Below are 16899 nucleotides of genomic sequence, written 5' to 3'. Positions count from 1 at the left end.
CCCACATGCCCTTTCCTATCTATTTTTCTAACCCTTTTTTCATATTTAATACCCATTTCGTGATGTCCGATACTTGTTGGGGAGTAGAACAAATCACCATTTATTAGGGTGTGGAAACTTTTCCCTAGCAAACGCGTTTTAAAGCCTTGAGGGGAATCCCGAAAGGAAAAGCCCAAAGAGGACAATATCTGTTAGCGGTGGATTTAGGTCGTTACAAATGGTATCAGAGCTAGACATGGACGATGTGTCAGCCTTCTCGCTGTTCCTCAAAGAGGGGTAGACACAAGACGGTGTGCAAGTAAGAACGCTGGGCCCCAAAGGGGGTGGATTTGGGGGCAGTCCCACATTGATTGGAGGAAGGAAAGAGTGACAGCGAGGACGCTGGGCTTCGAAGGTGGGTGGATTGTGATGTCCCACATTGGTTGGGGAGGAGAACAAACCACCATTTATAAGGGTGTGGAAACCTTCCCCTAGCAGATGCGTTTTAACGCCCGAAAAGGAAAGCCCAAAGAGAACAATATCGATTAGCGGTGGATCTGGGTCGTTTACACATTTCGACCCTTTATTTACCTTAATTAATTCTCCCTTTCTTAATTTCATTACTATTATTCACTCATTAAATATACAACTTTAGGAGATATTTCCTTATGACTTCTCGTGACAATATTTTTTTTGTCACAGTAGGACGATTTCTTTTGTTTAAACTAAGAGGATAAAAAATGCGTTCGTTTCGTTGTCCCTTTCAATTACGAGCCGGAGGGTTTAAAATAGTAATCGATATCTTATCTAACGAGTTATACTCAAATTGTTTGTAGTAGAACATACGTTAAATTATTTATTTGGGTATAATAAAAATTTTAAAAATTAAATTATATATGTAAAATAGTAATCGATATCTTATCTAACGAGTTATACTCAAATTGTTTGTAGTAGAACATACGTTAAATTATTTATTTGGGTATAATAAAAATTTTAAAAATTAAATTATATATGTAAAATAGTAATCGATATCTTATCTAACGAGTTATACTCAAATTGTTTGTAGTAGAACATACGTTAAATTATTTATTTGGGTATAATAAAAATTTTAAAAATTAAATTATATATGTAAAATAGTAATCGATATCTTATCTAACGAGTTATACTCAAATTGTTTGTAGTAGAACATACGTTAAATTATTTATTTGGGTATAATAAAAATTTTAAAAATTAAATTATATATGAAAGTATAATATCTAAATTAATCGAATTATACTCGAAGAGTCTTACAACTATATTAATATTTTTTAAAACATATTAGTTTTATAGTCGATAAAATTTAATATAATTGTGTAATAAGATGTTCAAATTGGACACCAATTTTAAAACATAAAAATTTAAAATTTAAAATTATTGAATTTTCCGAAAATTCAAATTAAGAGGAAGCATATGTGGTTGACGTGTCACTTCAAAATGGAGTAGTTTTTGGGATAACGAATTGACGTGGCACCACGCGCCGACTGTCGGCTCAAATTCCTCCGATGGCGCCGTGGTGGTCACGCACGCGTGCACGTGAATTCCATGAGCGAGAGAAATGAAATGACGTGACTACGTAACTTTTAATTAAAAAAAAAATTAAATAAATAAATTATCCATGCAGGGGTATTATCGTAACTTCGCAAGAAAATTCGCAATATATAAAAATTAAAAATATCATAGCGCTTACGTGGCATATTCCGGCGGAATATTCGGGAGTGAGTGATAACGTGGCAAGTACGCGGAGACATGTAAGAAGCCACGTCTAATCTAAAGTAGGACCCACTTCCCACGTTTCCTTCCTTCTGATCTGCTTGAACAGCAATTTGATCGGCTTGATTGGTCGTCTTACTGAGCTTACTGTGGAGCCCATGCACAGAATCACCGCCTTACTTCACCCTCCGGACTCCTTCAGTACGGTCAATTTTTTTACAAAAAAAAAAAAAAAAAATTTTAATAATATTTTCATTTCAATAAAGAAAATATATTAATTGGTCAAATAAATTTAATAATTTTGGATTCTTTTGTATAATTTAATAATTTATATTTATATTTATTTTCTTTTTTCTAATTAAATTTAATAATTTTGGATTATTTTGTATAATTTAATGAAAAAATATATGAGCTGGCAAAGTGGGACCTCACTAACCCACGTGATTATTTTCAAGATTCAGATCGGTTTTAATTGTTTTCTAATCCCGAGCTTAATTCTTTTTTTAATACTTAAACAAATGGGACCAATCAGTAGATGCCACGTGCCACTTTGGTCGCTTACGTGGACTTTAGTGGCCCGTCTGATTGATCATGTGGTGCGGCGGTGGGGCCATGATCAGGGAAACCCTAATTAGTTATGGTCGATGACCGTACAATTATTCTATTTAAGAATAAATGCCTGTCACATGATTGCAAATTAATAATAATAATAATAATAATAAAATTATTATTGTTGATAATTTTTCAGAATATATTTTGGTCTTCACTTTTTAAAACATAATATATTATTATTGAAGAAATTTATGGATTTTCTTAATGAAAAATTTTATATTAACTATTATAATTAATAATTGTATGAAAGGGTAGAATGGTCATTTACTCGTAATGGTCAAAACGAGATTCGATGTGCGATGGGTGGATGTGGCAAAGGATTGCAAGAAAAGATCTACAACCGACAACTATTTTCTGGTAAGTTGAATCTCCTACGAGCGGTAAAAGAATCTTTTCAAGATCTACAAATCAACGTTCTCCTAACAATACGCCCCGAACGAATCTTACAATGTGACATTTTAAGCCCACATGTGAGCCACTCCTTGAGCTATGGCGGGCCCTTTCTTTTGATGCACCATGGAAAGCGATTGAGCAGTGAGGTGAGAATGGCTGAGTGCAAAGAAGTCGTGCTCGTAATAACATCTTTGCAGGCTGTCAAGTGATAAAATGAAGACAATTCTCGAAGCGATTACGATTGATCTTAAGCATTATGTAATTACCAATACATAAATTTTAGGTATTTTTTGTTTTCTCTCGTTTTTTTTTTTAATTTGCACGAAATTTTATAATAAAATATTCCAACTAACTTAATACATTTTATGACAATGTGACAACAAAATATATGTGGGCCAATTTTGTGTATGAAATATCGTCTATGTTCCTCCAATAATGCTGGAGAATAATTATCAAATTCATAATTTAAAAAAAAAATCCATTAAATTTAATAATTAATTTATATATATATATATATATATATATATTAACAAATTTTAAAAATTTGACATTTTATATAGAAATTAATAATTTATTAAATTTTTCTTAAAGAAAAGCAAAAAAGGAAAAAAAAAAAAAAAAGACCAGACCAAAGTGTCGGTGACCGACAGGCGATGCAAAAGCAAGGCCACCGACGAGATTACCGGGTATAGCAGGTAATAGAAGAAATTTGGGTTTTGGGCACCGGTTAAAGCCGGTCACAATTGTGGAAGAAAACGTTCGTGAAACGCCGTCGGTGGATACAACATGGGACTCCCATCCCCACAGTTGCTTTGCCGTCAAATTCCATTATTGTTTTTTTTTTTTTTTTTTTTAAAATACAAAATGTCAATTTCACATTTACTTTTTTGTCCTTTAGATTATTCAAATACGCAAATTAAAGGAGTTTATTTATTTGGGGAAAAAGGGGTTGGATTTGTAGGGTCTATTTTCTAATTACCCACCGTTTTTATATGAATATTTATTTATTTTAATTAATTCAAATCTTTCTTACTTTAGGATAGGGGTATTTTGGGGTTGAATTAATAAATATTGTTATACATGGCTATTACCTTTTACATTTTTAAGACGTGTTTGTTAGAGTTATTTAGGTTATTTGTTTAAATATAAAGTAAAATGTCAATGGTAAACATCTACTTTGTTTATTTTGAATTAAAATTTGCAAATTTAATTTTAGAATATTTTAAAAGGTTTTTTTTTTATTATTTTTATATAAAATAAAAAATAAAAAAATGATTGTTTTTCTTATTTTTATATAAAATAAAAAATAAAAAAATGATTGTTTTTCTTAGTCCCACTTGGACATGTGAGAGTGAATAGTAGAGGGTGGCATGTAATTATAAGAACAGTCAAAAGTCAACTAATTAGGAAGGTGACACGATTATGCCACGTGGAAGACGTGGAGAAGAATTAATATATGAAATTTGTGAAATTGAGACAGCCTACCATAATATATGCCGATAACTAGGCCTTTAATAATAATAATAATAATAATATTTTTATTTCTAAGAAAAATCCAAGCCTAAGTTTTGATGTATGAGTTTTCTTATAAATCATAGTTATGAATTGAAAGAATAAAATTGTATTGACTTTTTGAAGTCCTATTAAATTCACAAATTGGGATTTTTTTAAAAAAATTAATTATTTAGTATAGAAAAATGAAAGGGTACAATTGTAAATAAAAGTGAATTTATTGGGTTTTTTTTTTTTTTTTAAGTGTAGTTGAGATTAAACCTTGGAGTTGGAGTGTGTTATTAACTTCCAACCAATTTATGCAATGGGTCATTGATTGTCCACTTCACTCACTCAATAACTTAAATTTATGGTTTAAATTAAGAAACATAGTAGGTGAAAGGGAAAGAGAGGAACCCAAATTTAAGTACTTTTCACATTATATTTTATCAATAATGTCTCTAATTATTATTAAAATCCCTTTAAAGCCTCCATTTTGGTTGTTTCACCCGTATAAAATTCAAACTTCGCAGACAATATTTAAAAAAAAAAAAAACAATATTATAAGCTAAAAAGAAATATGCAACTACTTTGATAATATTGCACAATATTGCACATATAGACCAGTTGGGTCGAGTCTATGACACAATTGAGATTATTTTGAGTTTATTACTACTATTATTATTAGCAACTAGTGAAAAATATGGTCTCCTCAAATAAGCCTATTACCAAGGCACGTGAATTTCAATTATTTCTTAATCTTTGTGACCTTAATTGCAAAAAAGTCATTAGGTAGAGGGATTTTTTTTCCCTAAAAAAAAATTCCCACCGCCAAATATAAATAAATAAAGAAGATAAAAGATGAGATAATCAGTGGACCCAAAACTTCACTTTAGATTTCTAGAGACTATGTTTCAGCGTTGGCATACATGTGGTGGTTTCCTTCATTACTTTAATTTTCCATACCTTTCTGTTTTTCCTTTAAAAAATATATATATATATTTATTATTATTATTTCACAAACTCACGTGACATCACGTGGGAAATATCTACTGGAGAGAGAGAAAGAGAGAGAGTGTACCGACATGTCGGTGGATTTAGAAAGCCCACGTTTGGGCTAGAAGCGGCCCATGGGCCATCTTACGCAAGCCTTTACTGCAATGTCCTAGAAAGTCACGTTTGGGCTAGATGTCGGCCCATGGGCCATCTTGCGCAAGCCCTTTACTGTAATGTCCTGGATTGAACTAGATGTTAATAGTATCAGGACTTCCATTAAGAACTCTTGACCCTATATTAAAATCCAAATTACGTTTTTTCCAGAGCAAGTTAATATGTTTGGGCTTTCGGCCCAATAGATAAGGGCTGATCGGCCCAATAATATAACAATGCAAAACCTGCGGGCAGCACCCAATGGAATCCAAAATTTTCTACAAGGTCTAGTTTCCCCTCATCAGTCAGAACCATTACATGTTTTTTCCACTATCCTTCCTTTCATTTTTCCCTGCAAATAAGAAAGCAGTGAGTCAATTTTGGCAATCCTAAGAATCATGCCATACTTCTTCTGACTTCTATAATTATGTTAATCAAATATAAATGGCCTTTTAAGGTAGATCAAACCGACCTCGTAAATTATTGCATCTTGCTGATGGAAAGATCGATGTGTAAATAAGCGATGCAAGCTACGAAAAAGAAGAAAAACGCAGACACCAACATAAGAGGCTCTGCCAGCATGAAAATTGGGTTGAAGCTGTAATACACCTGCCAAACGAAACAAGAACCATGGAAATCGACTTAATGCCAGAAAGGACGGGGAATGCACGAACTGAACCGACAAAAGAAGTTTAAAGAAGACATACTTCACACACACACATGCAGAAGAAAATACATTTACATTCTGCAGCTTACCTGGAAAGCGGAGTTATGTTCAGGTACTAGGTTTTTCTTTTCAAGCACAACCACGGTCCTACCGACAACATCCAGATACGAGTACTTCTTCTGTGGAGGTTGAGAAAAACGTTGATTTAATGACGCGATGTAGAAAGTAAAGGGAAACAAATATAGTTCCAGGCATAGATCAACAATACATGCCAGAGGGAACTCCATAGCCAAGGCTAAGTGGACATATATTTCCAGGCACCGCTCAACAATATATGCAAAATTATATAAACGTTTACTAACCTCTAGGTGTTGCTCCACCTGGAAGGGAACCACGGCAGAAGGGCCTGTGGATCCCTCGGGTAAAACAACCTGAAACATGTAATAAGAAGTCAATTAGTCAAGATGGAGAACAATATGATGCACGTAATATATGAAGGAAATCAGATAAAGAAGAAGTTGATATCACAGTGCTAGATCCACCTTCAAGGTCAACTTGTCAACCACGGTCTCGGCAAGAGGACAACCAAAAGTGAAGTTGAGGTACCGCCTGCCATCAGGTGACTCAAAAAGGAAGTCTTGCAATGGTAGCCCATAACCAATGACAAAAGTAGCTTTCCATCCACCAAACAAAGGATACCGTGGTTCAAATTCAAGTTCAGACTGCAAAACAATTTTTTCAAGTTATATTATATAGGCAACACTAACTAAGATCTTTCAAACAAAATTTTAAAAAACTGTTTCTGCATCAATTATAGGTGTAAGATTCACGTGACATTAGATTTTATTATTTATGTAGTAATTTGTAAGCTCCTAAGGGGATTTAAAACGTGAAGGGTACAAAGCATTGATTCATTGCTCCATTTCTAGAAAATAGGAACATGCCTCTAGTCAGATAAAGCCTGTCCTGCTTAAATGCTGTCATTCTGATGAAATTCTAATGTCTACTAAACTGAACCCAAAAAAAAGAAGCTAGAAACATAAAGATTCTACTTTTTCCCTCGCGCATGTGGTATCATTTCCATAAATCACTTTTCCACTATGATAAAATTTTGAACTGGTGTTATGCTATTTACCAGAAATGGGAATGTGCCTCTCAGTCTGTCTTTTTCTGATTCCTGATCTTTACTTTTAGTTAAGAACAATACCTGATTGGCCAGACTTATAACTTTATAAGCAGGTATTGACATTACAATTTCTCTTCTAGGGATTAGTTCCTTTCCATTCTCATATTCATGTGAACTTCTCCTCCCTTCCTCTCTGTCGAACTGATATCTCTCACTACTTCGATAACCCCGAACCAAAGAATATAAATATTTCTCCATTCTGGTTTTGGCAAAGGAAACAGAACTTTTATTCTCACTCCTACCAATTCATTCCAACAGCCTTGCGCTCCTAATTTCTAATTCATCTGATACGTATATGTATAAGAAAGGCTTTAACCAAATCAATATTATTACTTGTAAATAGACCAATGAAGAGATTTGTTGAATCAGAAGTTCCAGCAAACACTTTTATTTATTTATATTTGAGCGCCCACGCTAGTTTTCACGTCACCTCAACTAACCCTAAAACATTTTATTTCAAGGAAACTTGTAGGATGTTAAATACCAGGTAGGCAGTCACCATGTTTAAACCTATTCCCTCAAGCCTCTTGACTTTTTCACCGACACCAATGACTACTAGGCCAACCCATGATTATTTCCCACCAAACATTATTCCTAATCATAATATCGTGTCAAATCATGGAACGTGTCATCACTTAAATAACATAACATTTTCCCCCCTATCCCTAATCATTCAAAACTAGTAAACTTCAGCCTAGATCTCATCACAAAAAAAAAAAAAAAAAAAAAAAAAAAAAAAAAAAAAAAAAAAAAAAAAAAAAAAAAAAAAAAAAAANAAAAAAAAAAAAAAAAAAAAAAAAAAAAAAAAAAAAAAAAAAATCTTCAGCCTAGTTAAATCACGAAACATTATAAACTGATATTCTGATTTCAAATGGTGATAAGATATATAACACATATAAGTTCCAAACACCGTCCATTTTTAGAGCAAGAAAATTTTAAAATATAGCAAGGTCAGGGTCACCTTCAGAATGCCTGTGCGCAAATGTGATGATGATATATTTCCTATTTCGTCTCGGTAGTAAACAGAGTGAACTTTAGGGGGTAGTCTTGCAAGAAGATGTCGGAATGAAGATACACCGCTAATAGACGGTTTAGATTGATATTCAACCCTGACAAAAGAAACATTATAAACAAGACCAGACTAGACCAATCAAATTAAATTGATAGCAAAAAAGAATGAGGAGGAATAGGGAAGGTTCATTATTATGATAAATGGTTAGTAAGAGCAAGAAGATACCATGTTTTTTCATTATACATCATAAAATGAATGATCACAGAAAATCCGAGAAAATAAACCAAGGACGAGGCATACAAACATTTCATAGCATGCAAAATGACAATGACGTTAAAGTGTTATGCTATTAGATAAATTTCTTACCTCGAAAAAACACCTTTGTGTCGAGCACCAGCATGGGCCAATTTGTAATGCTCGGTAATCTGAATGCTGCCCCAGTGAGATATTTCAACTTCACGCACAAGTTCCTCAACAACAGCAAATGGATTGTTATTCTCAAAATGTAACAATATGGGTGAAAATGAATAAGGAGGGCGGTCCTCATATGGTCCGTATCTAATTTCTTTGCTGACACGGTTAGTAGGTTCCACCTTTGTAAATGATTCCACCTTAGTGCTTGGGGTCTTAATAAAAGTTGACTGCTGTTTGATATGATAGGGTGACAATACATATGCACTATCATGGTAATAGACCAACTGAGATTCAGATTGACTAATCTCTTCTGGAAAAGGTTTAAGAGTATGCGTAGATATATAAAGCACTTCAAAGGTTGCAGTTGCTCCAGGACTTAACGGATCAAGCAAAGATATAGAGAAAATTTTAGCTCCATTAGGTGCATCAAGTTGCTCAGTTGGTTTTACATCAAGGGGAAGATAAGACTTTTTCTTCTTTTTTCGAGTCGCAATAGCAGCCTTAATTAGTGACAGATGATCAATTTCTGTAGGTGGAAAAGCAAGTAGGATATCTGAAGCTGGCGAAGTTCCAGTATTTTCCACCTTAAAAAAAATAAAATAACAAACAAAATACAGTAAGATACATTTGCGAAACATTTACAGGGGAATGAGGGGGTTCTGGGATTATCCATTGAGATAGAAACAGAGAAAAAGCACCTTCAATGTAAGGAAAACCTTCACGATTTGAGAATTCAAGTCAATCTGCACAAATTATGGTCACAGTTTAGCATCTCAAAAATAACATCAAAATAATTCCATCGTGCATTCCCCAATAGCACCACAATGTCCATAAACGTGAACAAGATATATTAGCACATGACTCAAAGATTGAAACCAGAGTACCGTGAAACGAAATTATTCCCGGTCTTCGTTACACATTATATTTTGAGAATTCAGATATTGACATGCTGATGGAGTTCCAAGATCAAAATCAAACAAATTCATTATACATAACATCCACATTGTCTTATCTCAATTGCCAATAAACCGAAAGAAGATCCATATCTAAACTAAACATCCAAATGAAAAATGTTGTTCCACACTACTTCCCTTTGTTCGTCTAATTCCTTTTACCGCTCAATTTGAATTTCCTAAGAATCAATCGAAGCCACATCCAGCAGCAGACTAAAGTGTAGAGTACAAAATTGGCGGCTCCAAATCAAAACATTAAATCAAACAATCAAGGATTAAGAATTATGGTAGGAAATGAGAGATTGTAAGCTCACTCTTTTCTCTGCGTTGACGATCTGAAGCTCGGGAGGAGAAGCGAAGGCCAACAAGGAGACATGAGCGATGATGGAGAAGATTAGGGCTAGTCGAGCTTTCAATAAAATCTCCATGGCCACTTCGTCTTCTACGGTTCAAGAGCAAAATTCAACGACCTGCATCAAACGAGTGAACATATTGGAAGAGTCCGAGTGATGGGCCGGGCCGGGCCGGGCCTGGTGACAAATTTGTGCTCAATGGGCCATAGAAAAAGCCCGTAAAAGGGTTGTGTTGACCCAACTTTTTTCTTCATTTGTTCCGATTATACCCCTGATTCCATTTTAAGTTGAAGGGTTTCAATTATGTTGTATTTAAATTCTTTATGGTTTTATCTTAAAAAGTTCTAACCAATGATATGTTTGTTAATACATTTCGCTTATTGGGCATTTCCATTTTTATGGTTGGTTCGTTTATAGGTCTAGGAGTGTTCATATGACCCAATAATTTGACCAATTCGGATTATCTAATCCAACAAAAAGTTGGGTCGATATGAATTGGGTTAAATTTTTTAAAAATAAAAAATTCGAATTTGTTTGTGGATTAACATTTTTTTTTGTTGGATCAACTCGACCATCTCGAAAATAGAGTTACAATCTGATACGAAGATGCTTCTCAGTTCTCTTTTTTTCAGCATTTCTCGTGTACATCTCCCTCTCTCTTTCTCCGCATCTTTGAATGAGATTAGTTTGATAAGGTGAGTTCTTCTTCAGTTTCGATCTCTTCTTATTGTTTGGCGTAAAATGGGTAATATATTTGCTCTCGTCGTTCAGTGTTTAGTTTTTGCTATCTTTTCACTTCGCAGGCATAATCTTGCACAACTTCTCGGAGGAATCAAACACTATCTTAGCTTTTTGGAGGATAAAAAACAAAGTCACAAAAATTTGTGTTTAAAGTAAACAATATTATACGAGAGAGACATGATATCTCTAACAAGTTGTACAAGAGACTTACCCTTAATTTAACCATATCAAAACAATTCTCAAGTATCAAATAAAGAAGCTATGAATAAAAAAAGGTGTAGTTGGCCGTTATAAATGACTTTGAGAGGAGACTCAATTGTACTTTCATTTGATGTGAAAATTGTTGAAGTCTCACATTGGTAAATAAGGAAAAGATCGGGAGTACATACTTATTTTGACTTAGTTTTGATACATATATTTATATTTATACATAAAAAGTGAGGCGGGGCTAGAGCTGGGGATGGAAAAACGGAAAGAAATCTCTTCTTACTCCCTCTTCCATTCCCCGTTTTTCGAGATGAATCTCTGTGAGGTTCCAATTTTGTGGGTTAAATGGACATTTCTATTCATAGGTAAAAGATGATGAAGAATGGGAGCCGGAAAAACATATATCTTTGTAGGAGGAACTAAGGGTATTATTCTTTCTCATTGCAACTTATTTGTTATTACTCTTTTTCAGGCTTTACAAGATATGGTAGACACCAATAACTACGAGCATAACAGAATTCCAAAGCCTACCGATCGAACGTCGTACAATTTCACCCTCCATGTTGCATATGAGATCTACTCGGATAATTTTTTGCCTCCCTACCCCTGTGATGCAAGTTAGATTCCATTTCCAAAGAGAACACTTCGAATGCATAACCAAGCTAGTGATTCGATTTCATCACAACTTTTTTCAAACATAGTTGTTGAAGAGAAAACAATTTTCGTTACGTCTAGAAATTCAAGTTCGAGAAACTTTTGATAGTTTAGGAGTATTTTCGAGAAAGAGGATAACTATAATTAAGTTGTAATTTCTTTTTAAAAAATGCTGCATCTATAATTACTTTTTTCTATTATAATTTCTTTCATCCCTTGTGCAAATACTTTACTCTAAATGCCACAAAAAGAAAAAGAAAAAAAAAAAAAAACAAATTCATGCGACAGTTCATTCAATAATTTCTATGTTTACCTGATTGGCTGAGGGAATTTCAACGCTTGCCCTCTTCTTTCCATGAGGAATCTATCGGAGCTTTGTACACTCAAAATGGCTTCACTCCCAGTTCTTAAGCCATTGTCCATTGCATTTCCACATGAATCTTCCCGTGCTTTGAATTAATCAGATTGTACTTCTCGTTTATCCTCCCGTTGTTTACCACATCCCCGAGATTGATTTCCACATGGCCCAATGATTCCTATGCCGCATAAATCGATAGTTTCAGAGTTCAAGAAATTATTGGCATAGTTTTTGAAGAATTGGGAACAATACCTTGTGCAGAAAACTAAAGACAGTCCGTTTGCTCATAACTTCGATATGAATCTTTTCTTTAATTGGAGGCTCCTCTAGCATAAACGGGAATTCTTCGTTCCATGAAGGGTCACGAGTTTTCTTGATCATCTACAGAACCCAAATGAGTAGAAGAGAATCAAAGATTGTTGGGAGAGGAGTCCCACATCGGCTAATTAAGGGGTTGACCATGGATCTATAAGTAAGGAATACATCTTTATTGGTATGAGGTATTGTCGAGAAACCAAAAGCAAAGCCTTATGCTCGAAGTGGACAATATCATACCATTGTGGAGGCTCGTGATTCCTAACAAAGATAAGTAATCCCACAAAGGAGCTGAAGGACATTATTTGAAAAATATAACGAAATCGAAATTTTACCTTCGTTTTCCTCTTCTCGCCTCTCAAGTGTATAACAGCATAAGGATTGTTGTGCTTCTCCCCTTCGACATTCCGAGCTCCCTGGACCTTCACAGATAATACACCTGCTCTGTCCAATGTCTGGTTCTCCGGCTCAACATTGCTTCTGCTTTCACTCTGAATGTCGACATTGCTTCTGCTTTCACTCTGAACGTCACTGTTTGAGTTTTCAAGAAATCTCATGCTTTCTTCTCTTAAAGGAGTATACATGAGCTCTACTTCAAGTTTTCCTCTAGGCTTCTTGTTTTGGGGATCGTTGATATCTGTGTTCTTTTGCAAGTCGAGCACGAGTTCCTTGGTGTTGTAGGGCGTAAGCAGATTTAGTGGAACTAGCTGCATTCCTAATCTATCATGTCCACCAACCTGTCACGATAAGTGGAAACTAAAGTAACATGAACTCGGAGACATTGTTTGAGAAGACTGGAACAATATAGATAACAATCTTCTATGGTTCCATGCTGGAGGGGGAAATTTTAAGGCAAGGATGTTGTTGCTATTCTATTCTAGAAAAGGGGTAGGAAGTACCTTGTCCCAGTCATAAACTTTTAACTGAAGAACTTGAGACTTGGGATCATGCACAAGAAGCTTGAACTTCTCATTCCACACAGGATTCAAGTTCCTCATTTTGACACTCGTTTTCTTTGCTGGCCCCCCACCAATCAGTCTAAGTTTGACATAGGGATCGGACGTTCCTAAAATATCCATCCTCAAGAGTTTTGTTGCTCGTACGACCTTCACGTGTAAAATCCCTGCAGGCTTTCTTGTAGCCGATCTATACAAAAAGAGACAGTCAACTTTCTACACAAATTCTGAGGAGACAATCACTTTTCATAGATCATCTTACGTGGAAGAATCGAGGATAGGAATTTCAAGAACTCGAGGCCATAGGTAGAGACTTGCAACTTGTTTCTTTATTGTCTCCTACACAAAAACAAAGAATTGCCCCATTCAGAATTAAACTAAGAATTGAAGTTCAGTTTCTGCAAATCACATTAGAATCAAAAGAATTACCGGTGAAGCACCTGAATAAATCGATAGAGGCCAGGTACAGACATGATGTCTGCTCCCATTATCTTCAATCCAAAGTCTATTTGTGGCTGCAAATAGCCAGCAAAAAGTAAAGGAATAATTATTTGCCCAATGAAACTGCATAAACCATAGTGTTGAGAATTGTTAGGAGGGAGTCCCACATTGGCCAATTTGGGGAATGATCATAGGGTTTATAAGTAAGGAATACATCTCCATTGTTATGAGGCCTTTGGGGAAGTCAAAGCAAAGCCACGAGAGTTTATGCTCAAAGTGGACTATCATACTATTGTGGAGATTCGTGATTCCTAACATGGTATCAGAGTCATGCCCTTAACGTAGCTATGTCAATAGAATCCTCAAACGTTGAACAAAGAAGTTGTGAGCCTCGAAAATGTAGTCAAAAGTGACTTAAATGTCGAACAAAGGTTGTGCTTTGTTTGAGAACTCCAGAGAAGGAGTAGAGCCTCAATTAAGGGGAGACTGTTCGAGGGCCCCATAGGCCTCAGGAGAGGCTCTATAGTATACTTTGTTCGAGAGCTTCAATTAAGGGGAGACTGTTCGAGGGTCCCATAGGCCTCAGGAGAGGCTCTATAGTATACTTTGTTCGATGGGAGGATTGTTAAGGATTGTTGGGAGGGAGTACCATATTGGTCAATTTAGGGAATAATCATGGGTTTTTAAGAGTAAGGAATACATCTCCATTGTTATAATGCCTTTTGGGGAAGCCAAAGCAAAACCATGAGAACTTATACTCAAAGTGGACAATATCATACCATTGTGGAGGTTTGTGATTCCTAACACATAGTAGATACAGTTTAAGTCACATTTGCACTTACCTTTTCCAGTAAGGATGCTACAATATTGGCAAAGCAAGGAAAAGTAGGCACAAGAGGCTTAAGAGTCAACCGTGGCATTGCAAATATCTGTAGATCTACAAACTGTGAAAGAAGCATAGTGAATATAAGAAAAAAAAAAAGAACTCTCTTCTTATAAGATATTTACACAGACATTCAACTGCTAAACATTGACATTAGTCTGCCGTGACCTGAATTTTGATCCGGAGAGACAAGATATTCACCACCACTACTATATTAGGATTGCCAGCCCATTTGATAGCTGGTTCCATCACTAGTTCATTCTCATTTGTTTCATACACTTTTAGACCTGAAAAGTAGCAAACAAAAATCAACCACAAAATCTCATGGAAAATTAATTTTGATCCAAAAAACGCATTGAAAACTTTTTTTTTAAAATGATTTTAAGATGTTGGGGGCAAGAGGAGATCGTAAAATGGCTCATCTACAGTTTCTCTTCAAACCAGTTTGAAGCTTTGTAGATGTTAATATACAATTGACATTGGCTTCATATGGGGATACTAACCATGAAATTTTGGAGAAAGAGTTCCAAGGCTTAGCTGCTCAAACTCAATAGCCTCAATCTGAAACTTCCCTATATATTCTGAAAATATAGGTTTGGCAATTGCTCTTATACTACCACAAATTGCCTGTAAACTAAATAATTTTACATCCCAGCTGATCCAAAATGAAAAGAGAAATGCAAAAAGTAATGTCACCTTATCAAGGTATGGCCAAATGTCCGATAAAAACTTGTTTAACCAGTCCATCTGTACCAAATTTTGTAATATTCATCAGTAAAATCCGGAGTTCAGAACAGCTGATGAACCAGGAATTCGATTAAAATTGAAAGAAATCAACAAATATTACGAACTCGATCATAATCAGGGTATTTCACCCACAATGGAATTTCAGGCATTAGATTTTGCAAAGAAGTTGTGTCCAACTCACAGAGAGGCCTCGTAACTGGTTCCTGCAGTTAACAGTACTTAAGACTTCGAAACGCAGTCATTTCTCTAGGAAAGAACGCAGAGATTCGATTGAATAGTCATTTAAAGGAATATTAAAACACCGAATGTATTAAACTAATGAATTCAATTCGTTCGAGGAAGACAACAAATTTAAAATTCCTCACATATAATCAGACTACAGGAACCATTTCTCGATACTGAGACTAAATGATTTCGAAAATAGAAAACAGGACAAACATACCGATTTCACCAATGCAACAGATGCAAAAACTGCAAACTCAAACTGAAATTACCTTAACATCTTTAGGCTCCGAGTAGACGAAAAGTAAGAATCCGATCAAGAGTCCGAGAGGAAGTCCGATTCCGAATCCGAGAATTCCGAATACGGTGCTGAAGAATCCCATTCCGATGAAAACTTCCAAGCTGAATCGGAGAAAACAGAGACATGCAGATGAGAAAAACAAACTTCAGATTCAAATGAGAAACAACAACAACAACAAAAGAAGAACGATGAAGTTGAAACCTGAGCGATTAGGTGGGAAGAAGAACAGTGGAAACCAAAAGCATCCGTTGAAAATGAAAGGCTGCAAACTCGGAATGGAGAAGAATCAAAAGTTGGGGAATCAATTCCAAAAGTTCGTCTTCTACATGTGAAGATTGAAATTGCTGCTCTCTGCAAATATGGCCTCTTCGTTTACAGTTACCAACTTTGGCACGCAAATAAAACATGAACAATTCCCGGTAAACCTTTTCAATGGGTTTAAATTTTATTATTATTTTTTTAAAAAAAAATTAATTAAAATTATTGTCTATTTAAACATTTTTACTTAATTTTCTTATTAGCTATAAATTATTTTTATATTTATTAGCGATATATGATTCTAAGATACTCTGACACTCAGTAAAAGAAAGGTAGGTAGGCCCATTGCTAGTAACTTTGACCTGTTACATATCATCATTAGCCTCATGGTTTTTAAAATGTGTCTGTTAGAGAGAGATTTTCACACCCTTATCAGAAATGCTTAGTTCATTCTCCAATCGGGATCTCACATTATGCTAAAAAGACCCAATTTGAAACGACAAGTAGGAAAGTGTTAGCGTCGTGAGGTGTCAAATTCGAATTCTGAATCGTGGGTTCGAGGTGTTATAATATAATAACGAATGAGTATGAATGATGAATTTAATCTATCAGTGATTTGGAGTATAAATTTATTAGAATATCAGACAAAAATTCAACGTGCCATCGACCCCAGCTACGTAATAACAGCTAAATTAAGTTGGAAAGAAATTTATTAGAATATCAGACAAAAATTCAACGTGTCACCGACCCAAAGCTACGTAATAGCATTTAAATTAAGTCGGAAAGAATGATAATTTGGGATAGGGTGGCATATTTTTGTTGGTAGGGTTAGGTAACTTAGTGGGGAAGAAATTTCCT

The 16899-nt window shown here is 35.0% G+C and overlaps 2 protein-coding genes across 8 annotated transcripts; both read right to left on the bottom strand.

Annotated features, from left to right (window-relative positions):
- Positions 1 to 5491: 5491 nt before the first annotated feature.
- Positions 5492 to 10078, bottom strand: LOC111802268 (dolichyl-diphosphooligosaccharide--protein glycosyltransferase subunit 1B). The gene is made up of 9 exons (XM_023686569.1): positions 9920 to 10078; positions 9351 to 9395; positions 8605 to 9236; positions 8188 to 8335; positions 6583 to 6762; positions 6403 to 6471; positions 6130 to 6219; positions 5846 to 5982; positions 5492 to 5725 (listed from the first exon to the last, which is right to left on the bottom strand). The coding sequence occupies exons 1-8, from the start codon at positions 10031 to 10033 to the stop codon at positions 5854 to 5856; spliced, it is 1407 nt and encodes a 468-aa protein (XP_023542337.1). The 5' UTR covers positions 10034 to 10078; the 3' UTR covers positions 5492 to 5725; positions 5846 to 5853.
- Positions 10079 to 10548: 470 nt separating this feature from the next.
- Positions 10549 to 16189, bottom strand: LOC111801922 (synaptotagmin-3-like). Of its 7 annotated transcripts, none has more exons than XR_002816204.1 (14): positions 15985 to 16189; positions 15755 to 15884; positions 15365 to 15463; positions 15210 to 15260; positions 15017 to 15140; positions 14682 to 14800; positions 14473 to 14574; positions 13630 to 13704; positions 13452 to 13528; positions 13133 to 13379; positions 12569 to 12970; positions 12171 to 12299; positions 11874 to 12096; positions 10549 to 10797 (listed from the first exon to the last, which is right to left on the bottom strand). XR_002816204.1 is itself a non-coding variant. In XM_023686158.1 (13 exons), the coding sequence occupies exons 2-13, from the start codon at positions 15863 to 15865 to the stop codon at positions 11968 to 11970; spliced, it is 1665 nt and encodes a 554-aa protein (XP_023541926.1). In that variant the 5' UTR covers positions 15866 to 15884; positions 15985 to 16189; the 3' UTR covers positions 11738 to 11967. The 7 variants fall into 7 exon arrangements, 1 of the variants encoding a protein (XP_023541926.1); XR_002816203.1 differs by lacking the exon at positions 10549 to 10797 and adding an exon at positions 11326 to 11512; XR_002816205.1 differs by lacking the exons at positions 10549 to 10797; positions 15365 to 15463 and adding an exon at positions 11326 to 11512.
- Positions 16190 to 16899: the final 710 nt, after the last annotated feature.

This window comes from Cucurbita pepo, chromosome LG09 (assembly GCF_002806865.2).
Source record: "Cucurbita pepo subsp. pepo cultivar mu-cu-16 chromosome LG09, ASM280686v2, whole genome shotgun sequence".
Taxonomy (NCBI): Eukaryota; Viridiplantae; Streptophyta; class Magnoliopsida; order Cucurbitales; family Cucurbitaceae; genus Cucurbita; species Cucurbita pepo.
Note: the sequence above shows the minus strand (reverse complement) of the source record. Positions and strands in the feature narration are given on the sequence as shown.